The sequence below is a fragment of the Pan paniscus genome, chromosome 14 (genome assembly GCF_029289425.2).
Source record: "Pan paniscus chromosome 14, NHGRI_mPanPan1-v2.0_pri, whole genome shotgun sequence".
In the NCBI taxonomy this organism is placed as follows: Eukaryota; Metazoa; Chordata; class Mammalia; order Primates; family Hominidae; genus Pan; species Pan paniscus.
In genome coordinates this window covers 114,652,979-114,677,600 of record NC_073263.2, presented here as the reverse complement: position 1 = coordinate 114,677,600, position 24,622 = coordinate 114,652,979, and the positions used below count along the sequence as shown (strand labels likewise).

At 52.8% G+C, this 24,622-nt stretch overlaps 1 protein-coding gene across 1 annotated transcript; it reads right to left on the bottom strand.

Moving 5' to 3' along the window:
- Window positions 1–871: 871 nt before the first annotated feature.
- Window positions 872–17,163, bottom strand: PROZ (protein Z, vitamin K dependent plasma glycoprotein). The gene is made up of 8 exons (XM_008957497.6): window positions 16,840–17,163; window positions 15,397–15,560; window positions 13,777–13,801; window positions 10,607–10,720; window positions 9,041–9,172; window positions 8,565–8,632; window positions 3,166–3,283; window positions 872–1,664 (listed from the first exon to the last, which is right to left on the bottom strand). The coding sequence occupies exons 1-8, from the start codon at window positions 16,907–16,909 to the stop codon at window positions 1,153–1,155; spliced, it is 1,203 nt and encodes a 400-aa protein (XP_008955745.4). The 5' UTR covers window positions 16,910–17,163; the 3' UTR covers window positions 872–1,152.
- Between the last annotated feature and the right edge of the window lie 7,459 nt (window positions 17,164–24,622).

The window sequence follows — 24,622 nt, the reverse complement described above, 5'->3', positions numbered from 1 at the left end:
GCTGCAGCCTTCATGACAGCAGGTGTTTACTGTGATTCAGCATGTGCTGTCCTGGTCTGTTCTACAAAATACCATGGACTGGGTGATAACAGAAACTCATTTCTCACAGATCTGGGGGCTGGGAAGTTCAAGATCTGGGTGCCGGCAGATTTGGTGTCTGCTGAGGGCTCTCTGTCTCCAGGGTAGCACCTCACTGCAGTGTCCTCGTATGGGAGAAGAGATGGAAGGGGCTGGCAGAGCCCTCATGGCCTAGTCACCTCCCAAGGGCCCCACCTCCCCATATCATCATCTTGGGGTAAGTTCCAATTTTGGAGTTTTGAAGGGACACACACTCCAGCCACAACAGTGCTGGGCGTTGCCCTAGCTGCCCATCAGCCCATTGGTGAGGTGCTGGGATTCTACCCTGGGCGACCCTGAGGCATGAAGAGGTGGAACAGTTGTCCAAGAGCCACCTGGTGGGACGAGTAGAGAGCTGGGTCTCAGTGCTCAGCCCTGACTTCGGGCCCCGGAACCTTCCGTGGGAACCCTCCCAGAGAAGGGCGGGTGCACAACCCCGTGAGACGCCGGCGTTCCTCCTCAGCCTCTCTCATGCTCTCTGGCCCTTTCCTCTAATGCTGCCTCTCTGGGATACCCACAGGGTCATTCTCCTCCATTGCCAACCTGCTTCTAGTGGCTGCTTCTGCACTGAGCCATGGTCCTCAGTCACAGTGGCAATTGGTAAACCAACAGAGGAGGTCACTTTCTGCTGTAACCGGAGATTGTTGTCGCTTCTGCACCAGAACACACTCACCAGTGTGCAGGCTGGGGTGGCTATTCCCTGAGCACAGGGAACACTGGACTTGGAGAAGGAAAGAATTTCTGGAAACCAGGCTGCTTTATGACTGACAGATTATCTTATTTTATTATTTAACGTATCTCATGTTTTCTTTTAAGGTCTCTATTGAGATAAAGAGTTCCAGGGAAAGAAAGGTCACAGTGCTCGGTAAACAACCCAGCAAACAGCGGCTCTGCTGCTGCGTGGGCCGAGCGGGTGGTCTGGGGCTGTGACGGCCTCTCAGTGTGTGATGAAGTTTCAGCGCCCTCCACGGTGGCAGTGCCAGCTTGGAATCCCGCTTCCGGTTGTGTTGTTCATTCTGGCTAGCTGAGTTTCAGTTAGTTCATGATCTGTTTAAACCAGAGTGAGTACCTGGAGACCTTGGTGACAAGGACCATGTGAGCCTCCCCTCCTACTGGCTGCGAGCCCAGGACCCCCGTGAGGAACCAGGAGCCTCTGTGTTCTCTGGTGACCACACTTCCCTCCATCCAGTGCATGGCCGCCACGCTGCTTCTCTCACAGTAGGTCCTGGTGGTGACAGTCACATTCAGGACCTGCCCACACTCCTCCCCCTCCACAAGTGTGACAGGCCGCGTGGTCAGCGAGTTGCCCAGGTCAGTGCCATCGCGTGCCCAGCCGCTGAGGAGGCCCCTGGTGCGTGGGATGAGGAGGTGCTCAGCGAAGTCTTTCTCAGGGGTGCACACGGGGAGCCCCGCACCTGGGCACTGGATGGGCCACTCCAGCTCCAGCAGTGACAGGTCATTCTCCTCCGAGTCCGCGTCGTACCGCATGTGCACATGGACGTGCGTTATCTTGATCATCAGCGGGTCTTGGCTCGTTCTGTTAAAATCTGAAATCATGAACAATCGCCAGTTCTTTCCAGTCTGATTTTCAAGGGGACATTATGCTCAGAAACGAGCTTCTCAGGGAGCCACGTGAGGAGGGAGAGACCGGCCCTGGGGGACCCGCAGGCTCACTGCCCCGTGGTGTGGACACTGTGCCTTTCTGCGGACAGAAAGGCCACTCACAGATTGCACGATTGCAACCAAGTGCCACAGCCTTTAAAAACAGTCAAGGTTAGTTCTTCTGTTTTGGAGTGCAGTGGGGTGTGGTGAAATGATTAAAAAGCAGGAAGCAGTGATGTGGAACTTCTCCAGGCCAGTCAAACATTGGCTGTTGAGAAGTGGTTTTCACGTTATTTTGTTGACTGAAAAATATTTAAGGGCCAGGCACAGTGGCTCACATCTGTAATCCCAGCGCTTTGGGAGGCCAAGGCAGGTCGACCACTTAAGGCCAGGAGTAAAGACCAGCTTTTCCAACATAGCAAAACCCCGTTTCTACTAAAAATACAAAAAATTAGTGGGATATGGTGGTGCACGCCTGTAGTCCCAGCTACTCGGGAGGCTGAGGCAGGAGAATCGCTTGAAACCAGGAGGTGGAGGTTGCAGTGAGCCGAGGTCGTGCCACAGCACTCCAGCCTTGGCGACAGAGTGAGACTCTGTCTCAAAGAAAAAAAAAAAAGGATGAAGAGTAAAAACATACTTATTTTGAGGTTCTTCAGAGTCATTATAGAGCATGTTGACAGGTTAATATGGAACTTTGCCGCCTCCCGATGGGGTAGAAACTATTGTGTGTTTGGACAGATAAGGAAATAGGCACGTGGCTGGGTGCAGTGACTCACGCCTGTAATCCCAGCCTTTGGGAGGCCAAGGCAGGCGGATCACCTGTGGTCAGGAGTTCGAGACCAGCCTGGCCAACATGGTGAAACCCCATCTCTACAAAAATACAAAGAAATTAGCTGGCCACGGTGGCAGGCGCCTGTAATCCCAGCTACTTGGGAGGCTGAGGCATGAGAATCGCTTGAACCCAGGACGCAGAGGTTGCAGTGAGCCTGGATCATGCCACTGCACTCCAGCCTGAGGGATTGAGTGAGACTCTGTCTCAAAAAAAAAAAAAAGAAATAGGCACAGATAAGCCGATGAGAAGGCCACTGCCTCAGCCTGAGGTCTCAACCGCTGGGGGATTCGAGCCCCATTCTTCCGATTTTTAGCCAATTATCCATCTCTTATGCCACAACTGCTCAATTTCAGTGGGAAATGAAGTCATCCTTATGTAGGCTGTGATTTCCTCCCTTGCTGAGTGTGAGTTAGCACTTGCCTGTCGCTGGGCCCAGGCTTCTGCTGGTATTTTACATATGCTTCCTGAGTTGATAAGTATCTCAGTTTTATTGACAGTAAATTCAGTTCTATGTTGCATTAGAAACAGTCCAGTTTTAAATTTTTCATTTCATTCTTACATAGGATAGTGTATTTCCAATGTGGTTTTATAAAAACTCATGATAAAATACTTACATGTTTTTACAGTAATATTCCTGTGTAACAGTGAACATTTTGCTGTTGTCAGTACAAAATTTTCCCGGATTATAACACCACCACAGAAGTCTTTTCCTTCGGAATTTGTTAACTTTACCTTTAAAAATCAAAACAGACAATAAATAGCTGGTGACAATTTGCAGGATTAGGGGCAGTAAAGTCTACTGGATAGGGTGGATAGGGATATGGACCCCCCCCCCCCGCCCACAGCCAAAGGCAGACAGCCGTATTTGATTCTTGCCCCAGCACTCAAATGGCTACAGGATTGTTAACGAATTGTTGACAATCTAAGCTTTTATTTGCTTAGGGATTAAATGGGGCCGGCACTTCCCCTTTCGGCCCAGGTGAAGTAACAGTGATCAGATTTACCCTCCCACCTGAAGCAAAAAATTGACAAAATCTATGGAATGATGGTTTTCAGGAATCGTAATCCCCAAGAAACAACGGTCTCAGCTACTGTCCAGAATTTCCATGGCGTAGAGCAGGACGGGGCATCTCAGTTGGAGCCCCGCTGACTCCCTAAATTGAAGAGAGAAAGCTGAGAGCCCAGGGAGGCCACAGTGGCTGGAGTTTGCAGAACAGAGTCCTGCAGAACAGAGTCCAGCAGAGGAGAGAGCTTGGTAGAGAATGCTGGAGGATGGCCACATGCCTAGCAGTTTTCAGCAGAGCAGTGGTGATCACGTGTACGTGGAGACTAATTATGGCTGGGTAAGAACCACCCAAGAGTGTGAGAGGGACCTGTGCTAGACACTCGCACAAGCTGGGAATAGCAATTGCTTCCACCAGCTGAGTTAAAACATCCCTGACTCAGTGGGGCACGGGGCAGGATGCATAGAAGGGTTTCACTTCAGTAGTCAGAATAACTAGCTCTAGACTTGAGCGCTGCCCTGGTCCTACTGACAAATCTTAAGAGCAATGTGCCAAAGGATGAAAGTATTTCCAACTTAACTGTGTCCTAGGACAATATCCAAGTGTATGTATAGAGCACAAAATATTCAGCACCTAACAGGATAAAATTCACAATGTCTGGAAATCCATTACGGCATACAAACAGGAAAATGTGACCCATAATGAGAAGAAAAATCTCCCAAAACTGAGTCAGCACTGACAGATATTAGTAGACAAGGACAATTAAACAGTGATTGTAACTGTAGTCCAAATGTTCAAAAAGTTAAGTAGAGACAAAAATACGTACTTTTAAAAACCTAAATTAAATTTTTGGATGACAGCTACAATGTATGAGGTTAAACATCCACCGGCCAGGATGAATGGCAGATTAGACATTGCAGAAGAACAGATTGATGACCTTGAAGGCATCACAACAGAAACTATCAAAAGTAAAACACGGAGAGAACGGAGATTTTTGAAAAATGAACAGACCATCTCTGAGCTATGGGATTTCAAACAGCTTAAGATACATGTAATTAGAGTCCCAAAACAGAGCAGGGAGAAGGAGGAGAGAAAAAAAAATCTGAAAATAATGGGCCAGGCATGGTGGCTCACGCCTATAATCCCAGCACTTTGGGAGGCTGAGGTGGAAGGATTGCTTGAGCCCAGGAGTTTGAGACCAGCCTGAGCAACATAGCAAGACCCCATCTCTACATGAAATTTAAAAATTAGCTGTGTGTGGTGGTGCACACCTGTGGTCCCAGCTACTCGAGAGGCTGAGGTGGGAGGATCACCTGAACCCAGGAGGTTGAGGCTGCAGTGAGCCATGATCACACCACTACACTCCAGCACAGGCAATAGGGCGAGACCCTGTCTCAAAAAAAAGAAAAGAAAATTATGACCAAATATTTTTCAAATTTGACAAGTGCTAGTAGCCCACAAATACAAGAATCTCAACAAACCCTATGTGCAAGAAACATGAAAACAATACACAGTATAATTAAATTCAAAATCCATGATAGAGGAAATCTTAGAAAGTTAAAAAGCATTTAAAATCTTAAAAGTGCCACAGGTAAGGACATGTGAGGAACAGCAGCAGGGTGATGGGAGCCATCTTGTGGCATGAGGCAGACAGGAAGGCAGTGGGGCAGGCCCAAGTGCAGAGAGGAGAGGACTGCTGCCAGCCTGGGACTCTGCGCCAGACGCAATGCCTTTCATAGATGAAGATGAACAAAGACTCCTCCAGACAAACGCAAGAAGGCTGCTTCCCCAGACGCCTCACAGCACAGCAGATATCAAAGGGGCCCTTTAGGCAGGAGGAAAACAATACCAGAGGGAGGCTTGGATCTACACAAAGCAGCAAGGAACACTGGAAAAGGTTATGACATCCCATTAAATATTTATCCGCATTCCACTATATATGTAAGGTTTTTTTCCTTATTCTTTAAACTTCTTTACAGGATACTGTTTAAACAAAAATAATGGAAGTATAGAGTGGCATTTATAACATCTGTAGATGTAAGACCTATGCCAAAACCAGCACCCAGGTCAGGAGGGGAGGAATGGGGCATGATTGCTGTAAGGACTCATGCTACAGCGAGCGGATGTGGCGTCGGCGAAAGTGGAGTGGACTGTGATAGGGTAAAGATGTATTCTCCAAACTGTGAAGCAACCGCCAACAAAGAACCAGAGATGATAAACCAACAAAGGAGAGAAAACAGAATCATAACAATATGTAGTTAATCTAACAGAAGGCAGAAAAAGAGGAAAAGAACAGATAAGAAAAATAAAAGATAGCAAGATGATAGCTTTAACCATAAACATATCAACAATTACAATAAATGTAAAATGGCCTAAATACCCCAATTAAAAGGCAGAGGTTTTTCACACTGGATAAAAATGAAAGCCAATTATATACTACCTATAAAACATGTACCTTATTTATTTTTTAAACATGCACTTTATAAAAATACAAATAGGTTAAAAGTAGAAGATTGGAAAAAGATAAGTCATGCTAACACTAATAATTGGAAAGCTAAAGTGTCTATATCAATATCAGACAAAGGGGATTTTAGAGCAAATAATATTACCAGGGATACAAAAGGAGAAAACGAGAAGTTGTTTGAAAGATTAAATGAAATAAAGCATGTGCCCACATAGCACGGGTACTGGCTCTGGAAGTGTTAAGTGTTGCAGTTTTCAACCGTCTAATGCAAAATGCTGAGCCAAGTGAGAAAGTGTTTTTCCAACTTTACCGTGGCGTCGTTCCTGGAACTCCTCGTGTGTTTATGAATAATAGCTGCCACTTGTTGAATACCTACCATAAGTCAAGAACATTATCTGTAATCCTCACTGCAACTCTAGGGGTGAGATCCTCACTTTAAAGGGGATAAAACCAAGTTGGAGAGAAGACGGCACTTGCGCCATCAGAGTCTGCCAGACTTGTAGTAATGCCTCTTCCCTAGGATGTAAGAAACAAGGAAGTTCTAAAGATAATCTTCAACCCTATATCCTGCTAGGTCACTTAATCATTCTCCTTTTCAAAGTTTGTTTTAGGAAAATTCCATATATTCAGTGAAATAACTTCAGAACAATTTCGAATACTGAAGTAAAAAATCTAATAGTATGTAGCCTGCCTAAGTCAGTGTCCTCTGTCTTAAACACACCCGCTGTGTTTAGAGAATGCCTCCCCCCTGGTTGTATGTCTCTTAGCCTTGCTGGTATGAGTGCTACGGTTGCAGACTAGAACCGCGCCCTGTCTTCCCTTGGGTAAGCTGGGAAGCTGGAGACAGCCTGCAGGTGGTAGAGCCAGACCCTGTCCCTGCCTATGGAGGACCACTGCACTCTGGGCCTCCCAAGTACCGACCCTCAGCGCACTCATGGGGCAGACAGCAATAGGAAGAACTGTCTTAGAAAGCTTGGGCAGGAAAAGTGATAAAAGATTGAGAGGAAGTTTGCAAAGCTGGTGATAGACCATTCCCGCTTCCATCCCCGCCTTCTATCACTCCGTCTGCTTTGCCTCCCTTCGGTTTCTTCCTTTCCACCTTGGAGCTGGGTGGCTTCAAGTCCTTGAGCTCCATCCTGTTCTCTGCCAGTCCACACGACTGCCAGAGTGAGTGGGCTGGGCACAGCTGTCTTGTAAGAGTCAGGTGAAACTGAAGGGGCTTATTACTCACAAGGGGGGCCCCTGAGGCTGTGCCATCCACACGGCAGCCACACTCGGGTACGGAGCATTGTGGACACGAGGGCTGCACCTCAGTGTAAATTCACACCAGATTCCAAAGATTCAGTGTAAAGGAAAAAGGCAAATAACCTCAATAATGTTTATATTCATTACATGGGGAAATAATGACACATATTTGGGTTAAATAAAATATCAAAATTTCACATGCTTTTACTTACATTATTGTGGCTACTAGAAAATTTTAAATTATGTGGTTTACATTGCATTTCTATTGGACAAGGCTGTTCTGAAGGATATACTCAGGCAGAAGGAGATAATTGTGTTAGAGGCCTGAAAGGCAAGGAAAGTGGAAAATGAGGTAAGTAAATCAAAGCCAGTGTGGGTGGTATAAAACCATAATAACAAAAATCGTAATATCTATTTTGTGAAGATATACAGAAAGCAAGAAAAGAATAAAATACTGGCCAGACAGCAAATGGACCCAGAATGAGGTGCTGGGAATTAGCCTGAGGAGGGAGAAATAGCTGACTACTTGTGCTAAATATGGATGTTTATGTGTCAAGAGTGACCATTAAGTAAACAGAAAGTGAATGATGAGGCCAGGCGTGGTGGCTCACACCTGTAATCCCAGCACTTTGGGAGGCCAAGGCGGGTGGGTCACTTGAGGTCAGGCGTTCGAGACCATCCTGTCCAACATGGCGAAACCCTGTCTCTACTAAAAATATAAAAATCAGCCGGGTGTGGTGGCGCATTCCTGTAATCCCAGCTACTCAGGAGGTGGAGGCAGGGAAAGCGCTTGTGCCCAGGAGGCAGAGGTTGCAGTGAGCCAGGACTGGACCACTGCACTCCAGGCTGGGTGACAGATTGAGACTCCATCTCAAAAAAACAAACCAAAAACAAATGAATGGTTAACTTCTAAACCAGCCAAGGAGGGGAAAAGGAGAACAAAAATGAATGCCAAACTAGAGAAATTTAGTGAACAAAGTAACAAAGCTAGAATGCCAGGCCAGCAGCCGAGAGCAGAGATTTTGAGATGCTTATGTTCTGAGAAAATGACATTGGTAACAGTTTGGAACTGCAGAGGAAAGGTCTTGGGGGCTGTAGATAATGCTGTCCTTTTGTATTAGTTACGAACTCGGCATTAGAACATGGTTGGAAGTGTGAATAGAGGTTGGTCAGTGCAGTCAGTAGCCCATCAAAGTCAGGATGCCCGATGCACTTAGTTGTTAACATTTCTATTTAGGAAATGACAAGTGAGGTGAAAGTCGTAACAATAAATTGAAGCACGCGGAGAGCGCTCTGTTACCTGCCACGGGAGGTCCTGTAGATCCGGTGCACGCTTCTCGGAGGTCAGCACCCCGCAGGCACACTGGTCTGCATTTGCGGCAGCAACATGAGAATGAAAATCAGCGCCTTCTCAGCGAATATCGGACTCTGTCTATGGTGTTAACCGTTGCATAATTCCATCTATGGTACTAACCATTATAATCTTATCCTTAATGCTGATGAATGTGCAGTGATTCACAGACACACAGACTGGAGTTAAACCACCCCTCACGGCACTCATGGTTTAGCTCAGAGTGGTCCGAGCAAGCACTAGTGACAGAAACTGCACTTTCTAGCATGGCCATTGCTCCAGCGTGGAGACGCGGACCACCTTCGGAGTCGTGGCAACTGCTTATCACAGATCCGCGGGCTTCACCCAGTACTACAGAAGGAAGGAGGATGTGGACAGGGTCGCTGGCATTGGAAGCTGGAGGCCGCTGTGGTCTGAGCACTCACCGTGGGGCACACACCGTTTGTGGTCCTCACCAAGCCTGTAGCCCTGAGCACAGCTGCACGTGTAGGATTCCTGTCCTGGGAGGCAGAAGTGTTGACACCCATCAGTCCGCTCTGGGTGACGTTCATTTTTAGCTGAAAAGGAAAAAAAACCAGAAATGCTAGCTTGGGAATAGTCATTTTATCACAGCCTTGCACACAGTTCTGTTGGTCCATGTTCATTTTATCACAGCCTTGCACACAGTTCTGTGTGTTGGTCCATGTTCATTTTATCACAGCCTTGCACACAAGAGTTCTGGTGTGTTGGTCCATGTGTTCTCATTCTCTTCAGATCGTTGTCCTCTGTGTCAGTGTTTCCCACATGTACGTATTTCAGGAATGTGCATGTAGAACAAAGACTCCGTGAGTGAGGCCGGGCGCGGTGGCTCATGCCTGTAATCCCAGCACTTTGGGAGGCCGAGGTGGGTGGATCACGAGGTCAGGAGATCGAGCCCAGCCTGGCCAACATGGTGAAACCCCATCTCTACTAGAAATACAAAAATTAGCCAGGCATGGTGGCGCGCGCCTGTAGTCCCAGCTACTCGGGAGGCTGAGGCAGGAGAATCACTTGAACCCAGGAGGCAAAAGGTTGCAGTGAGCTGACATCGCGTCACTGCACTCCAGCCTGGCGACAGAGCGAGACTCCATCTCAAAAATAAAATAAAAATTAAAAAAAAAAAAAAAGACTCCGTGAGTGATGACACTTCTATTTGTCCTTTTTCCACATGGACTGTAATCCACGTGCCTGTTTTGTCTGCCGGCTTGCATTGGCTATTCCCTTTAAATTGCTGCTTCTTCAAGGAGGGGACGTGGGATGGGAGGGGGTTAGTGTGACATCGGTGGTGGCTGAGCAGCTGGGATGGGGGCTTTCCACCAAGAGGGAGAAGATTAAGAAAGGGGCACATGGTGGGTGAAGGTCAAAGCCCCCTTTGGTACGTGGTAAATTTGGGGTGTCTGTGAAGGCATTAGCTGGGGCATCAAGGAGGCAGATGGAGCAGAAATCTGGACTTCGGAGGAGAGGGCTGGGCTGGAAGGAAGGTTTTCCCCAGAGAAACGGGCTCCGAGTTGACCAGTGGTGCTGAGAACAGAGCGCACTTGTTGCTGTAGTTGGCGATGATGGACACTGACATTTGGCGGGTATTTAAGGATATTTGTTTATGTGCTTTGCGTCTTCCCTGTCTGCAGTCTCCCACTGGGAGTCTGGCACTGAGGACGCCTGTGTGTGACCCCCCAGCCTGTGAGCAGATTGTGAATGGTTGAGGTGGGGGTGGGGAGGAGAGGGGCCCCTGCCATGAAAAGTATGGGGGCCTGTCTGGAAGGGGCAGCTCAGAATGCAGCCAGCCCCCCGGCGTGGTTTCTGGAGGAGAATCTGGTTGGGATGAGAGGAATCCCCTGGGGTGAGCCAAATTGCGGTTCACACAGGCACCTTGTGGCTACACCCCAGGAGGGGCCCATTGGGACTCTGGCCGAGGATGTGAGGCCCACCTGCCCAGGGAGGCCCTTGGGGGAAGGGGACGGCCGGGGCCTCACCCAGCTCGCAGTTGCTGCCCTCATAGCCGGGGGAGCAGGTGCAGGTGTAGCCCCAGATGCTGTCCTGGCAAGAGCCATTGTGGAGGCAGGGCTGGGAGATGCACGGGGAGCCGCCTGCAGGAGGAGGATGGGGGTTGGGGTGGTGGTGACAGGAACGGGGACCTGAGCAGGAGGAGGGTGGGGGTGGTGACAGGAATGGGGACCTGAGCAGGAGGAGGATGGAGTGGGGGGTGGCAGCAGGGACGGGGACCTGAGCACCTGAGCAGGAGGAGGGTGGGGTGACAGGAACAGGGACCAGAGCAGGAGGAGGACAGAGTGGAGCAGGGATGGGGACCTGAGCAGGAGGAGGATGGGGGGAGGTGGCAGGGACGGGGACCTGAGCAGGAGGAGGATGGGGGGAGGTGGCAGGGACGGGGACCTGAGCAGGAGGAGGACGGGGGGGAGGTGGCAGGGACGGGGACCTGAGCAGGAGGAGGATGGGGGGAGGTGGCAGGGACGGGGACCTGAGCAGGAGGAGGACCGGGGGGCAGGGGGTGGCAGGGACGGGGACCTGAGCAGGAGGAGGACGGGGGGGCAGGGGGTGGCAGGGACGGGGACCTGAGCAGGAGGAGGACCGGGGGGCAGGGGGTGGCAGGGACGGGGACCTGAGCAGGAGGAGGACCGGGGGGCAGGGGGTGGCAGGGACGGGGACCTGAGCAGGAGGAGGACGGGGGGGCAGGGGATGGCAGGGACGGGGACCTGAGCAGGAGGAGGACGGGGGGGCAGGGGATGGCAGGGACGGGGACCTGAGCAGGAGGAGGACGGGGGGGCAGGGGATGGCAGGGACGGGGACCTGAGCAGGAGGAGGACGGGGGGGCAGGGGATGGCAGGGACGGGGACCTGAGCAGGAGGAGGATGGGGGGGCAGGGGATGGCAGGGACGGGGACCTGAGCAGGAGGAGGACGGGGGGGAGGTGGCAGGGACGGGGACCTGAGCAGGAGGAGGATGGGGGGAGGTGGCAGGGACGGGGACCTGAGCAGGAGGAGGACCAGGGGGCAGGGGGTGGCAGGGACGGGGACCTGAGCAGGAGGAGGACGGGGGGGCAGGGGGTGGCAGGGACGGGGACCTGAGCAGGAGGAGGACGGGGGGGCAGGGGGTGGCAGGGACGGGGACCTGAGCAGGAGGAGGACCGGGGGGGCAGGGGGTGGCAGGGACGGGGACCTGAGCAGGAGGAGGACGGGGGGGCAGGGGGTGGCAGGGACGGGGACCTGAGCAGGAGGAGGATGGGGGGGAGGTGGCAGGGACGGGGACCTGAGCAGGAGGAGGATGGGGGGAGGTGGCAGGGACGGGGACCTGAGCAGGAGGAGGATGGGGGGAGGTGGCAGGGACGGGGACCTGAGCAGGAGGAGAACGGGGGGGAGGTGGCAGGGACGGGGACCTGAGCAGGAGGAGGATGGGGGGAGGTGGCAGGGACGGGGACCTGAGCAGGAGGAGGACGGGGGGGCAGGGGATGGCAGGGACGGGGACCTGAGCAGGAGGAGGACGGGGGGGCAGGGGGTGGCAGGGACGGGGACCTGAGCAGGAGGAGGACCGGGGGGGCAGGGGGTGGCAGGGACGGGGACCTGAGCAGGAGGAGGACGGGGGGGCAGGGGGTGGCAGGGACGGGGACCTGAGCAGGAGGAGGACGGGGGGGCAGGGGGTGGCAGGGACGGGGACCTGAGCAGGAGGAGGACGGGGGGGCAGGGGGTGGCAGGGACGGGGACCTGAGCAGGAGGAGGACGGGGGGGCAGGGGGTGGCAGGGACGGGGACCTGAGCAGGAGGAGGACGGGGGGGCAGGGGGTGGCAGGGACGGGGACCTGAGCAGGAGGAGGACCGGGGGGGCAGGGGGTGGCAGGGACGGGGACCTGAGCAGGAGGAGGACGGGGGGGCAGGGGGTGGCAGGGACGGGGACCTGAGCAGGAGGAGGATGGGGGGGAGGTGGCAGGGACGGGGACCTGAGCAGGAGGAGGATGGGGGGAGGTGGCAGGGACGGGGACCTGAGCAGGAGGAGGATGGGGGGAGGTGGCAGGGACGGGGACCTGAGCAGGAGGAGAACGGGGGGGAGGTGGCAGGGACGGGGACTGAGCCTGCTCATGCTGCTCCCCATGCCATCGCCTGGCCCCCAGGATGCTCCCCGCTCAGGATGTAAGGCCTGGCTGCCAGTGCCTCCCACTCTGCTGGGCGCCCTTTCTTCGTCCGCACACGGTCCCCTCTGTCCCGCCCCATCAGCCCTTCTCCGGCCTTCCCCGCCTCTCCCGCTTCCTTCTGTGCCCAGTTGTCCCCGTGCTTGTCTGGTGGTGGCTGCAGCTCTTTGCTTACTCATTCCCAGGTGGGTCCTTACCCTGGCCTCCCCCAGCCCCGTGGGTCTCCATCTGTGTTACTTCTGTCCCATGCTCTTCTGCAGTTGCCCACCTAGAGGTCCTCCCTCGGGAGGAGTCTCCTAACCAAAGTCTCCATCGGGGCCATGACTTTCCAAAATTTGAGACGAGTTCTGACCCTGCTGCAGCATGAGGCTTCCCAGGAGCCCAGGAGCCAGGCGGCTGGAGGAGCTGCTCGGGGGGGCCCTCCTGGCCTGTGGCCCATGTCCCAGAGTGCCCAGAAACTACCCAGACACTGGGCAAGACAAACCAGGCACTGCCTGTGGCCCTGGTGGCAGAGCCCGGGGGCTTCCTGACCTGGTCCTTGGGGAGAGTCAGAGCTGCGCCCTTCCCTGGAGAGACATCGTGGGTCCTGGAGCCAGAGGTTTGGCATCCGCTGAGCTGGGGTCGTGAAGCGTCCTAAGCCCACCCCGGCATCCACTGAGCTGGGGTCGTGAAGCGTCCTAAGCCCACCCTGGCATCTGCTGAGCTGGGGTAATGAAGCGTCCTAAGCCCACCCTGGCATCCGCTGAGCTGGGGTCGTGAAGCGTCCTAAGCCCACCCCGGCATCCGCTGAGCTGGGGTCGTGAAGCGTCCTAAGCCCACCCCGGCATCCGCTGAGCTGGGGTCGTGAAGCGTCCTAAGCCCACCCCGGCATCCGCTGAGCTGGGGTCGTGAAGTGTCCTAAGCCCACCCCGGCATCCGCTGAGCTGGGGTCGTGAAGCATCCTAAGCCCACCCCACACCTCATCCCGAGGAATTAATACTTCCAAGGAGACGAAGGAAACCACTTACCCTTATAGCGTCTCCAGAATTCATCCTTTAGAGTTAAAACATAAAAATGTTACAAATGGGATATTTGTTTTTCTATATTCTTTCCTGTAGATGAACTTGAAGGTAAGAAAATGTTGATTTTATTCACCTAATAGGACAATAGTGGTTGAAACAATGCACAATTTTCCTGTTTTACAGCCTATTTGTTTATGTTAAATGTATAGTAACTAAATGTATCTGTAAGATATATTACTCAACATGTGCTTACCACCACCTATTTGAGGAAGGCCAGAGTCTATGACATGGCACAAACCCACCACGCACAGCCCCTAACGTGGCCCTTCCCTTCTAGGGCCAATCTCCACGCCACCCTCCACAAAAGCACATGATATAGAAGTCACATCACCTTTTCACTTTTTATAAACCGAGTTGAATTTTAAAGATATATACCTGTGTAGGGAGTGGGGACGCTTAGTTTGGGGTAGGAGTATCTAAAATTAGGAGAATTATTCAGACTTGAAGCCTAGAAAGAAAATGTATAAAAAATGGTATCTCCCAAGATCGTATTTGGACTTCTAACAACTTGAATAATGTCATTAAGTAGTAAATGAAAAACAATTTTCTCTACCAGGAAGTTTGAAAAATGAAATTTAGGGCCAAATACTTTGAAAAATTTTTACACTTTTCACATGCCTTTGGGATTTCTCTGAGTTATATTAAAAATGGTCTATTTCATAAGAGTTCTCTTATAGATAGGTATTTAAGAAACTAGAATTTTAAAAACATTAACTATACTAGAGAAACAGGTCAACATTTAATTAAGAATCAACTTTAGGCTGGGAACGGTGGCTCACGCCTGTAATCCCAGCACTCTGGGAGGCCGAGGCGGGTGGATCGCAAGGTCAAGAGATCGAGACCATCCTGCCAACATGGTGAAACCCCGTCTCTACTAAAAATACAAAAAAATTAGCCAGGCGTGGTGGCGCGTGCCTGTAGTCCCAGCTACTTGGGAGGCTGAGGCAGGAGAATCACTTGAACCCGGGAAGCAGAGCTTGCAGTGAGCTGAGATCACACCACTGCACTCCAGCCTGGGGGACACAGTGAGACTCCGTCTCAAAAAAATACAAATAAATAAATAAATAGATAAAATAGCAAATTGTTACTTGTGTTATTTAGAGCACACACCCAGTCACATGTGAAGAAAATCATTTATGTAATCCCAAGCATGGATTAGGATTTTCTTCCTATGTGGCATCCCAGAGAGGACGTTTCTGTTTTCAAGTTTTTTTAAGGTATTGAAACCACTAAGTCTCCATTAAAAGCACGAAATTCTCTGAAAGCCACCACAGGCTGGGCGGCGTGTATGTTGGGTGTCTGATCAGTGTGTGGGCCTTGCCTGACCTGAAGAAATGAGTCCAGTGGGCTCTGAGCTGACTTCCGGCCCCACTCACTGCTGTAGGGAAGGGTGGATTAAGTCGATTCTCTAAATTGTTTCCTCATCTGTAAAACTGAGATTGTGTCAACCTCATCGGTAAGTAAATAGGCTAATTAATTAAGCTTAATCTCTGAGAAATGATGCTCCCTGGGCCAGCAGAAGTCTAAATAATGAGGAGGCCTGTGGTTTGTGGTGGGGGTACATACAGTGACTACTTCATTTTCAAACACTTCTCTTGCTTCTTCATAGACACAGATTTCTTCATAACATTCTTTTTCCAAGTTTCCCTCGAAGAGTTCTTCCAGAAGATAGGAGCCCGCACGCTTCCACCTCACCAGAACGTCGTTTGCTTTGGAGGCCGGGAGAAATACTACAGACGAGACAAGAAGGCAGGTGACTGGGAGCACCGAGGGCCCTGCTTTCCAGAGCTGCCTGGCTTCCTCCCCAGCCGGCCGCCAGCCCCAGCCCCGTCCGTCCCACAGGCTCTCAGCCTGCGAGGGCCTCAGGGCCACCCCGCTACTCCCTCCCCCGAGGTAGGCAAGCACCTCATCCTCTGGGTGAATGGACCAGCCCCAGGATCAGTGCGGATACACTAAGGTTCTGCAGAGAGGCCACGGGCCTCGGTCAGGAAAGTGGAGGAGGGAGGGCTCCAACTGGGTTTTGGGTCTGAGTGCGAAGGAAGGCCGAGCTGGGGTCAGAGGTCACCGTACTGAGAACTGGGGACCAAGAGCCATCAGCTCCTGCGCTGCCTCTGTGCGCAGCGTTTAACATCTTGATAAAACACATAAAGAAGAAACGTATACATTGCAGCAGGCTCTGCGATTTCCAGGAGGAGGCAAACGAGTTGACCCGCGGCAGTGGTCTCTGGAGCCTCTTCCCACCTGAGGGTCCCAAAGCATGTTCTCTCCCTCTCCGGGAGGGTCAAAGCCCAGGCCCTTCCCGTCCTCCCTCCTTTTCTCTCGGTGCTGAGGGTTACAGCAGGGGCGGCTCAGCTAAGTCTGGCTACGGTAAGTGCTGGGCAGGGCAGGGCGGGGGGATCACCCTCTCAGGGCAGGAGACCATAGGGCCAGCGGGAGACCATGGGGCCAGCGGGGATGCTGGGTGTTTTGACTTGCAGCTTTCCTGGACGCCTGTGCAGGCAGAGTCAGAATGGAGTCCATGTCGTTCCTTCAGTGAAGTGGCTGGTGGTAGAAGGGTGGCAGGCAGGCAGGGTGGCTGCTCCCTGGCTATGTCTCCTGACTCAAGACTGGGCATTCCTGGCTGGCCTGGCCAAGGCTCTCTCTGCCCACATTGCAGTCTGGGCTCAGCCTGCCCCACCCCCTCCCCTCGTCCAATGCCCAACCCAGGCCTCCCCCCACTCCTCTGCCTTTCCCCCTCCCCTCTCCCCCACCTTTCCCGGCTGAATCCCCTGCACACAGGCTTCTTTCCGTTTGGGCATCTCTTGGGAGGACCCCAAGTGACACCATCATGTCCCAAATACTTGTCACCAAATGGTAAAGATCCAAACAGCTTTTTCAGGGGAATTAAGACTAGTCTGGGCACTCAGGGCTCCTCTGGCTCCTGGAAAAAGCCTCATCTACAAATCCACCGTGGACCGAGTCAAGAAAGACACAGCACAGGCACAACAGACAGGTAAGCCAGATGCCTACCTGAGGGCTCCGCACGATGGAGGGCGAGGACCAGGACCAGGCCCTGGAGCAGAGGGACGCAGCCTGCCATTCCCACCCGGAGCGCTGGGACAGGGCTACAAACACAGCCAAAGTCCAGGCTGGGGGAGGTGCCGGCAGCAGGAGTCTCGGTGCACGACCTGTGCAGCTGTGTGCTTCCCTCCTGACGTTTTCTGTTTGAGGCCAGGCAGAGAAATGAACGGTGAAGGCTCAGAGGACCCTGGGAGATATTTAGGGAGACAGAGAACAGAAGGTAAAGGCAGCGGGTGCAAGGTGGAAGGTGGCACCCATGCCCGTGTGTGGTCAATGGAGGTGAGACAGGCCCTGGGGACACAGCACTGGGCGGGACAGACAAAGTCACATGCAGCTTACGTTCTAGGTGTGTGTGGAATACACAGAAAAGAACGAGGGAAAGAGAAAGGAGGGAGTGAGGGAGGGAAAGCAGGAGGATTGAAAGAAGGAAGGGGAGAAAAGGAAGGGAGGGAGGGAGGAGGGAGAAAGCGGGGAAGGGCCAAATAGTGTCTGTCACTACAGCTCAGCACCATTGTGCTGTAGCAGAGGCAGCATAGACAATCATGAATGAACACTTGGCTGTGTGCCAATAAAGCTTTATTTATAAGAGCTATTAAGGGGCAGATTTGGCCCCAGGGTTGTAGTTTGCTGCTTTCAGATGTAGGCCCTGCGTATTAGTCCCTTCTTACACTGTTATGAAGAAATAGCCAAGACTGGGTCATTTAAGAAAAGAGGTTTAGTTGACTCTCAGTTCCACATGGCTGGGGAGGCCTCAGGAAACTTATAATTATGGCAGAAGGCACCTCTTCACAGGGTGGCAGCAGAGAGAATGACTGCAAGCAGGGGAAATGCCAGATCCTTATAAAACCATCAAATCTCTTGAGACTCACTCACTATCCCAAGAGCAGCATGGTGGAAACCACCCCCATGATTCAATTACCTCCCACCGGGTCCCTCCCAGGACACGTGGGGACTATGGGGATTACAATTCAAGATAAGATTTTGGTGGGGACACAGCCAAACCATATCAGCTCTTGAAGCCTGAGGTAAGAACCTGGTGTTTCATTTTCACTGTGTTGGGAAGATATTGGAGGGAACAGGAATTGACATGGAAAGATTTGTGCTCTGAAGGGATCACTGGGCTGCTGTGTAGAGAACAGAACATTCCAGAGAAGTCAAAAGGGAGGCTGCCGGCTAGTCCAGGAGGGGGCGAGGGTGCAGCCATGCAGCAGGAAGCACGTTTGCAGTCTGGATGCTTCAGGAAGGGAAAGCTGATGGGATTCATGATGAATTGTGTTGGGCAGCATGGCTCCAAGGTTTGGGCTGAGCGATTGGGAGGATGGCAGTGCGTGTGCTGAGACGGCCAAGTTCCAGGAGGGCAGAGGGAAGCGAGGTTTGGCAAATTTGAGGTGTCTGTGGGATGTCCAGGTGGAGACAGGAGTGGGCATCCGAGAAGCTGGGACTCACAGTGGAGATTCAGGTGGTAACAGATGAAATGACAGCATTGTCAGCATATAGATATTGTTCAATTGAATGACACTCAAAGGTGGCAAAACTCAATGAAAGGATTCTAAATACAATTTTGTTAAAGTGGGAACAGAAGAAAACTAAGAAGCTGACACCCTTGATTAAGAGGGCATGCCCGCAAATACACTGAAGTTGTGAAGTTTGCTTTAAAAAGCTGGGAAAAGAAAATAAAGTTTATCTTTAGTGAGTGAGTTAAAATAATTTGAAAGCCAGAAGTTGATTGTATAGGATAGATCTTGGGTGAATTGCACCAGCCTGGCAATCTACGTGGCCTTCACTTAAGAAAAGGTGCCTTTTTTTGTGTGAAAATGTATTCCCACATGGAAATTTACATTAAAAATACTTCTGCTGGATAGTTTAAAAACCATCAATAGCTGCCTAAAAATGGAAAAGCAGACAGGGACATACACATTCGATCAATAAATGTTAATTAAGCACATCCTATATGCCTGACATGGGTATCTGAGCTACAACCTCTTCCCTCATGGACCATTTTAGTCTGTTGGGGCTGCTGTAACAAAACACCTTAGAGTGGGTAATTTACGATAAACAGAAACGTAGTGCTCACAGTTCTGGAGGATGGGAAGTCCAAGATCAAGGCTCCAGTAGACTCAGTGTCTGGTGACGGCCCATGATTCATAGACGTGTCCTTGGATGGTGGAAGGGAGGAATGTGGGTGCTCCCTGGAGCCTCTTTTGGGAGGGCAGTCATCCATCCATGAAGGCAGAGTGCCTCCCAGAGGCCCCACCTCCTAGTACTATTGCACAGGGGGTTAGGTTTCAACGTGAGTTTTGGGGGATTATATGGTTTGGCTCTGTGTCCCCAACCAAATCTCACCTTGAATTGTAATAATCCCCACAGGTCAAGGGCAGGACCAGGTGGAGGTGATTGAATCATGGAGGTGGTTTCCCCCCTGCTGTTCTTGTGATGGTGAGTGCATTCTCATGAGATCTGATGATTTTATAAGGGGCTTCCCCCTGTGATTGACACGCATTTTCTCTCTCCTGCCACCCTGTGAAGAGGTGCCTGCTTGCCATGATTATGTTTCCTGAGGCCTCCCCAGCCATGTGGAACTGTGAGTTCATTAAACCGCTTTTCTTTATAAATTACCTAGTCTCAAGTATTTCTTCATAGCGGCATTAGAACAGACTAATACAGGAAGGCATCAACATCGAGGCCACAGCTGTGACTGACCGTGTTGTATGTGGTGATTTAATTTTCTCACCTGTCTTCTCAAAGATACCACCTTTGGACCAAAAATTCTACAATAATAAATTGTCCAAACATTAAGATTCACCTCGTTCTACTCATCTTCCTCATCTCTCATATGAATAATCGTTCTTCTGTCACCCTCTTCTGTTCTGAAAAACAAACCAACCAACATTGGGACACTTTTTCCATTGACTGGTTTACTTTCCTTCTGTATACCTGAGGAGAATCTTCCTTCCTTTGGGGTCTTTGTCGTGTCCTTCAGATGTTGGGGTGTCCTCTGTGGGGGTCCCCAGCTTAAATCAACTGACCCCACAACTTTGTGTGGAACCTGAAATGAGCAGCCTATGGAGAACCTGGTCATTGAATACTTATATCTTGCCGCAGTCCCTATTTAAATACCTGTTCAATCAACTCTGGGACCTATGTTTTAGATTTCAACATCTCTGAATTGGCCTGTTCCCTACAGCCAATGTTCTAATGTCAGCCTGGACAAAGCCGAGTTCTTCCTGAAAGGGGTTGTGCTTTATGTTGCCCCCTGGGGGCACTGCCACTTTGCAATCCCTTTAAATACAGTTTTTTGTGTGAGTTTTGGGAGCCCATGTGAATAGTGTAAATGTATTGCAAAGCTGGTTCCTGGCTGGCCTGTGGTTTAGATTATCTGAGCTTCCCCCTCTTGCCTCCAGGCTGAGCTGACCCACAGCTAATTTGGGTATGTGCTCTTTCTTTCAGGTTCATCAATAATGGTGCGTCTTAGATTCACAGAGTAGGGTGTGGTCTAGTCCACTTTGTGGTGCTGTAACAGGATATCTGAGACTGGGTAATTTATAAAGAACAGAAATTTATTTCTTACAGTTCTGGAGGCTGGGACATCAAAGGTCCAGGGGCCCCCATCTGGCGAGGGCCTTCTTGCTGCGTCATCCCATGGTGGAAGGTGGATGCGCGTGAGAGAGAGAGAGAGAGAGAGAGAGAGAGAGAGAGAGAAAGGGGAGAGAGGAAGGGGGCCAAACTCATCCTTTTATTCCAAAATAACGAACCCACTCCTACAATAGTGGTATCAATTCATTCACGAGGGCTCTGACGATGAATGCGTCTTAAAGGTCCCACCTCTCAACACTGTTGCGTTGGGATTAAGTTTCCAACACGTGCACTATAGGGACACATTCAAACCACAGCATGCTGCATCCTCTGATGTCCACATTGTGGATGGAGGTGGCAGCTTATTAGAAATTAAAGAGGAGACACATGGTGACGCAGCCCGCAGCCTGGCGTTTTTAGCATCTCAGAAGCACTGACAGGGACCCGCAAGCTTATGAGAAATTGTTCAACTCATTGGGCTTCCTCAGAGCTTGGGAGACCATTATGTGGAAGACACTATCTGGACATGTTTCTCTTTTTTCCACCTGTCTAGATTTTCTTTCAGGATCGGGGAGACTTCTGGAGTAGAAAAGCCACTCCTGAACCCCTCCTCCTCCTCCCCCACGCCCCGCCGCCCCCACGCCCCGCCGCCCCCACGCCCCGCCTCCCCCACGCCCCGCCTCCCCCACGCCCCGCCGCCCCCACGCCCCGCCGCCCCCACGCCCCGCCTCCCCCACGCCCCGCCTCCCCCACGCCCCGCCTCCCCCACGCCCCGCCTCACGTGCCCCTGCCCTCCGCGCAGCATGGGGTCCCTGCGTCCACTCAAGAACCCTTCCTCCTCCTCCCCCACGCCCCGCCGCCCCCACGCCCCGCCGCCCCCACGCCCCGCCTCCCCCACGCCCCGCCGCCCCCACGCCCCGCCGCCCCCACGCCCCGCCGCCCCCACGCCCCGCCTCCCCCACGCCCCGCCTCCCCCACGCCCCGCCTCACGTGCCCCTGCCCTCCGCGCAGCATGGGGTCCCTGCGTCCCGGCTCCACGGTGCGGGAGTCCTCCATGGTGGCTGAATTCGCCTTTCAGGCCCTATGTTCAGGATTTGTGATCTGGGTTTTAAAAACATTTTTTTAGAAGTCATTGGTAATTAAAAACAGTAAGTTTTTTATTGTGGTAAAATATACATAAAATTTACCACAGTAATCTTTTTTTAAGCGTACAGTTGGCTGACCCTGAGTGAATTCGCTGTTGATAATCTGCTCCTCTCTGAGCTGCTGTCGCCCACACTCGCCGCTGGCCGTGCTTGTTTTTCTCCTGGAACTGGGGCCTGTGTCCCTGTTGACCTTGTCCTGGGTAGCTGAGCCCAGGGGACTCTCCTGCTTAGGGCTACCGCTCAGTATCTGCACAGCCACAACGTCCAGCCAGGGAGGGCATCCGAGACCCTCAGCACCCACCCCGGGGGGCCCGGCCCGTGTCAGGCTGCGAGTTCCCGAGTCCCTGGACCCAGCTGTGCCTGCTGGGGTCAGCGCAGTCTGTGAGCCTCAGCCCCCAACCGTTCAGCGTCATCAGCAACCCCCAGCTCCCAGCAAGGCCTGTCGGAACCCAGCAGAGGCTGGCGGCTGGGGCTTGTCCTCGAGCAGGGGGGCAGGACACGGGGCGCGGGGCTCCTGGCCTTGTAGCGTCCTGTCAGGATGGACGACCCAAGCCAGACGGTGCTCCCTCCCGCCACACCTGGCCATACTGGCCTCCACCCATGCCGGTGCTGCCGAGGCCCCCGTGTGGGACAGGCCCCCCCCACTCCCGCCTGTCCTCCTGGCTGCATCTGCATCCGCCCGTACCCGCACCGGGCCTCACTGGCCCCTTCTGAGACCTGCACAGCCAGGTCTTCCCTAAGCACCGCAGGTCGGGGTGGCTGGGCGTTTTGTAAGGACAAACTGCGACTGTGAACACTGGGACGGCTCAGCACCCAGGCAGCGCGGCCTCTGAACGCTGTCTGCGGACTCCTCTCTCCTCTCCACTGGCCCGGCCACACGTCTGTCCAGCCCCGCTGTCTCCCTCTTTCTGTTTCTGTCTCTCCGCCCTCTTTGTGTCTTGGGGTCTCCTCTCTCTCTCCCTCTCCCTGTCTGTCTCTCAGCATCTCTCTCTGTTTCTGTCTCTCCGCCCTCTTTGTGTCTTGGTGTCTCCTCGCTCTCTCGCCCTCTCTCTCTCCCTCTCCCTGTCTGTCTCTCAGCATCTCTCTCTGTCTCTGTCTCTCTCCTGTGTCTCACTGTGTCTTTCTCTGTGTCTCTATGTCTCTGTTTCTCTCTTGTTTTATTCTCAATTTTTTTTTTTTGTTTTTTACCTGGACTTACTCCCTCCTCTCTGTTTCTCTTTCTCTGTCTCTCTCTTTCTCTCTGTCTCTGTCTCTCTTTCTTTTTGTCTCTCTGTCTCTGCCTCTCTCCCTCTCCCCTCACCCCCGCTGAGTGCTGTCTGACGGGAACCCCCAGCAGTCTCCCTCGCTCTCCTGGCAGCCTGTGGGCTCCTCTGGTCTCACTGAATGCAGAGTCACTGGCTGTTTCTGGTCTTTGCTGACGCTGACGTTTTTTAAGAGTCTATGGTTTCCTCCATTTGGACTTGCCTGACTCAGGATCGGGCTCTGCTTAGACAGTGTTTTGGCAGCCCCCTGCCCTCGGCTCAGGAGGAGGCTGGGTCCCCAGGTTTTGCCACGCTGAAGGCATGCTTTCCTGGCATAGTTAACAGGCCAGTTCTGAGGTGATCCTCTGAGTCTCGAGGGTGTCCAGTTTCTCAGTGCCCTTCCACCAAGGTGGGGTCTTCATGGCGGGCGCTTGCCCACATCAGTGGCTACCCCGTGGCTGTGGAGTGGGGTCCTTCTAAACGGGAGCTTAACCCCCAGCCCTGCTGAGATGGCTCCATGACAGTGATGGTGGGGCCGAGGTCTGCCGTCCACCAGCTGTCCTGGCTGAAGCTCTCATTCCTGCTTCCTCTTCCTCACAGCCTGGGCTGCGTGTTCCCGGACAGCAGGCCCATCTCCCCATCCAAGCGCAGCTCTGGACCCACACAGGCTGGTCTCCCAGCACCCACAAGGGCCTCCCTGCCCCACCAGGCCCCCGACACCCGCTCTCACCTTCGTCCTCCAGAGGTGGACCCCCCCAAAGCTCCCCTTCCTGCTCAGGGGGAGGGGAGGTGTCACTGGGGGAGGCGATGGGGCTGCTGCAGGTTCTCTCTCCCTCAGTCTCAGGCGGAATCACTTCTCCCATCTTTACTCCCCACCGTGACCTCCTGCTGCTCTCCGTCCTCAGGGTCTCACCTGGGTTCTCTCTCCCTCAGTCTCAGGCGGAATCACTTTTCCCCTCTTTTTTCCCCACCGTGACCTCCTGCTGCTCTCGGTCCTCAGGGTCTCACCTGGGTTCTCTCTCCCTCAGTCTCAGGCGGAATCACTTTTCCCCTCTTCGCTCCCCACCATGACCTCCTGCTGCTCTCCGTCCTCAGGGTCTCACCTCGCACAAACAGCCGCTTCAGTTATTTCCCGAAACAGAGCTGGGCCTCCCTCAGGGAATTCTGGGGGTCTCAGGTCACAAAGTGTCCCCTGGCCCAGGCCTAGACTATTCTGAGTTAACACGGAGATGACATAGGTTTAGCCCACTTGCCTTTACTTATGAAGAAGATATTTAGGCAGAGAGAAAATCCCTGCCACGCAGCGCAGGAGCCTGCAGAGCTGAGACTTCAACCCCCAGCGCGTGTCCAGGACTGGGGCCTCTCTGCCTGCTGTCTCCCTCCCGAGGCTCCCTCCCACACCTCCCAGGACGAGAACCTATTTCTAGATGGGGCTTCGGTAGACGCTGAGCTACGACCCATCAGGTCCCTCTCTCTGCAGCCTCCAGTTTCCTTTCTATCCTGAGACGGGCACGGGCACCAGACACCCAGTGCGGCAGGAACCAGGGTGCAGACAGTGATGGCGATGGGGGGTTTCAACTGTAAATTTTTTCCCAGAGTTCTCTCTGGACCCCACTCAACCTTTGATTTCCAGAAACGGGAATCCAAGTCCAGGGTTTACCTCTGGGGCCCTGGGGACCACGTTGCTGCCTAGGAAACTCCAAGGCAGAAGCCTTTTCTCCAGGAAGGGCCGGCGAGGAGCCCGACAGCCAGCTCCACGGAGAAGGCCTCAGA

Excerpts from the sequence above, each read along its gene's own strand:
- PROZ (XM_008957497.6), bottom strand. The coding sequence starts at position 16,909 with ATGGCAGGCTGCGTCCCTCTGCTCCAGGGCCTGGTCCTGGTCCTCGCC. Across the intron at positions 13,802-15,396 it reads TTGAAAATGAAGTAGTCACT|GATGAATTCTGGAGACGCTA; the intron begins GTATGTACCCCC and ends TTAACTCTAAAG. Across the intron at positions 9,173-10,606 it reads GGGCAGCAACTGCGAGCTGG|CTAAAAATGAACGTCACCCA; the intron begins GTGAGGCCCCGG and ends TTTCCTTTTCAG.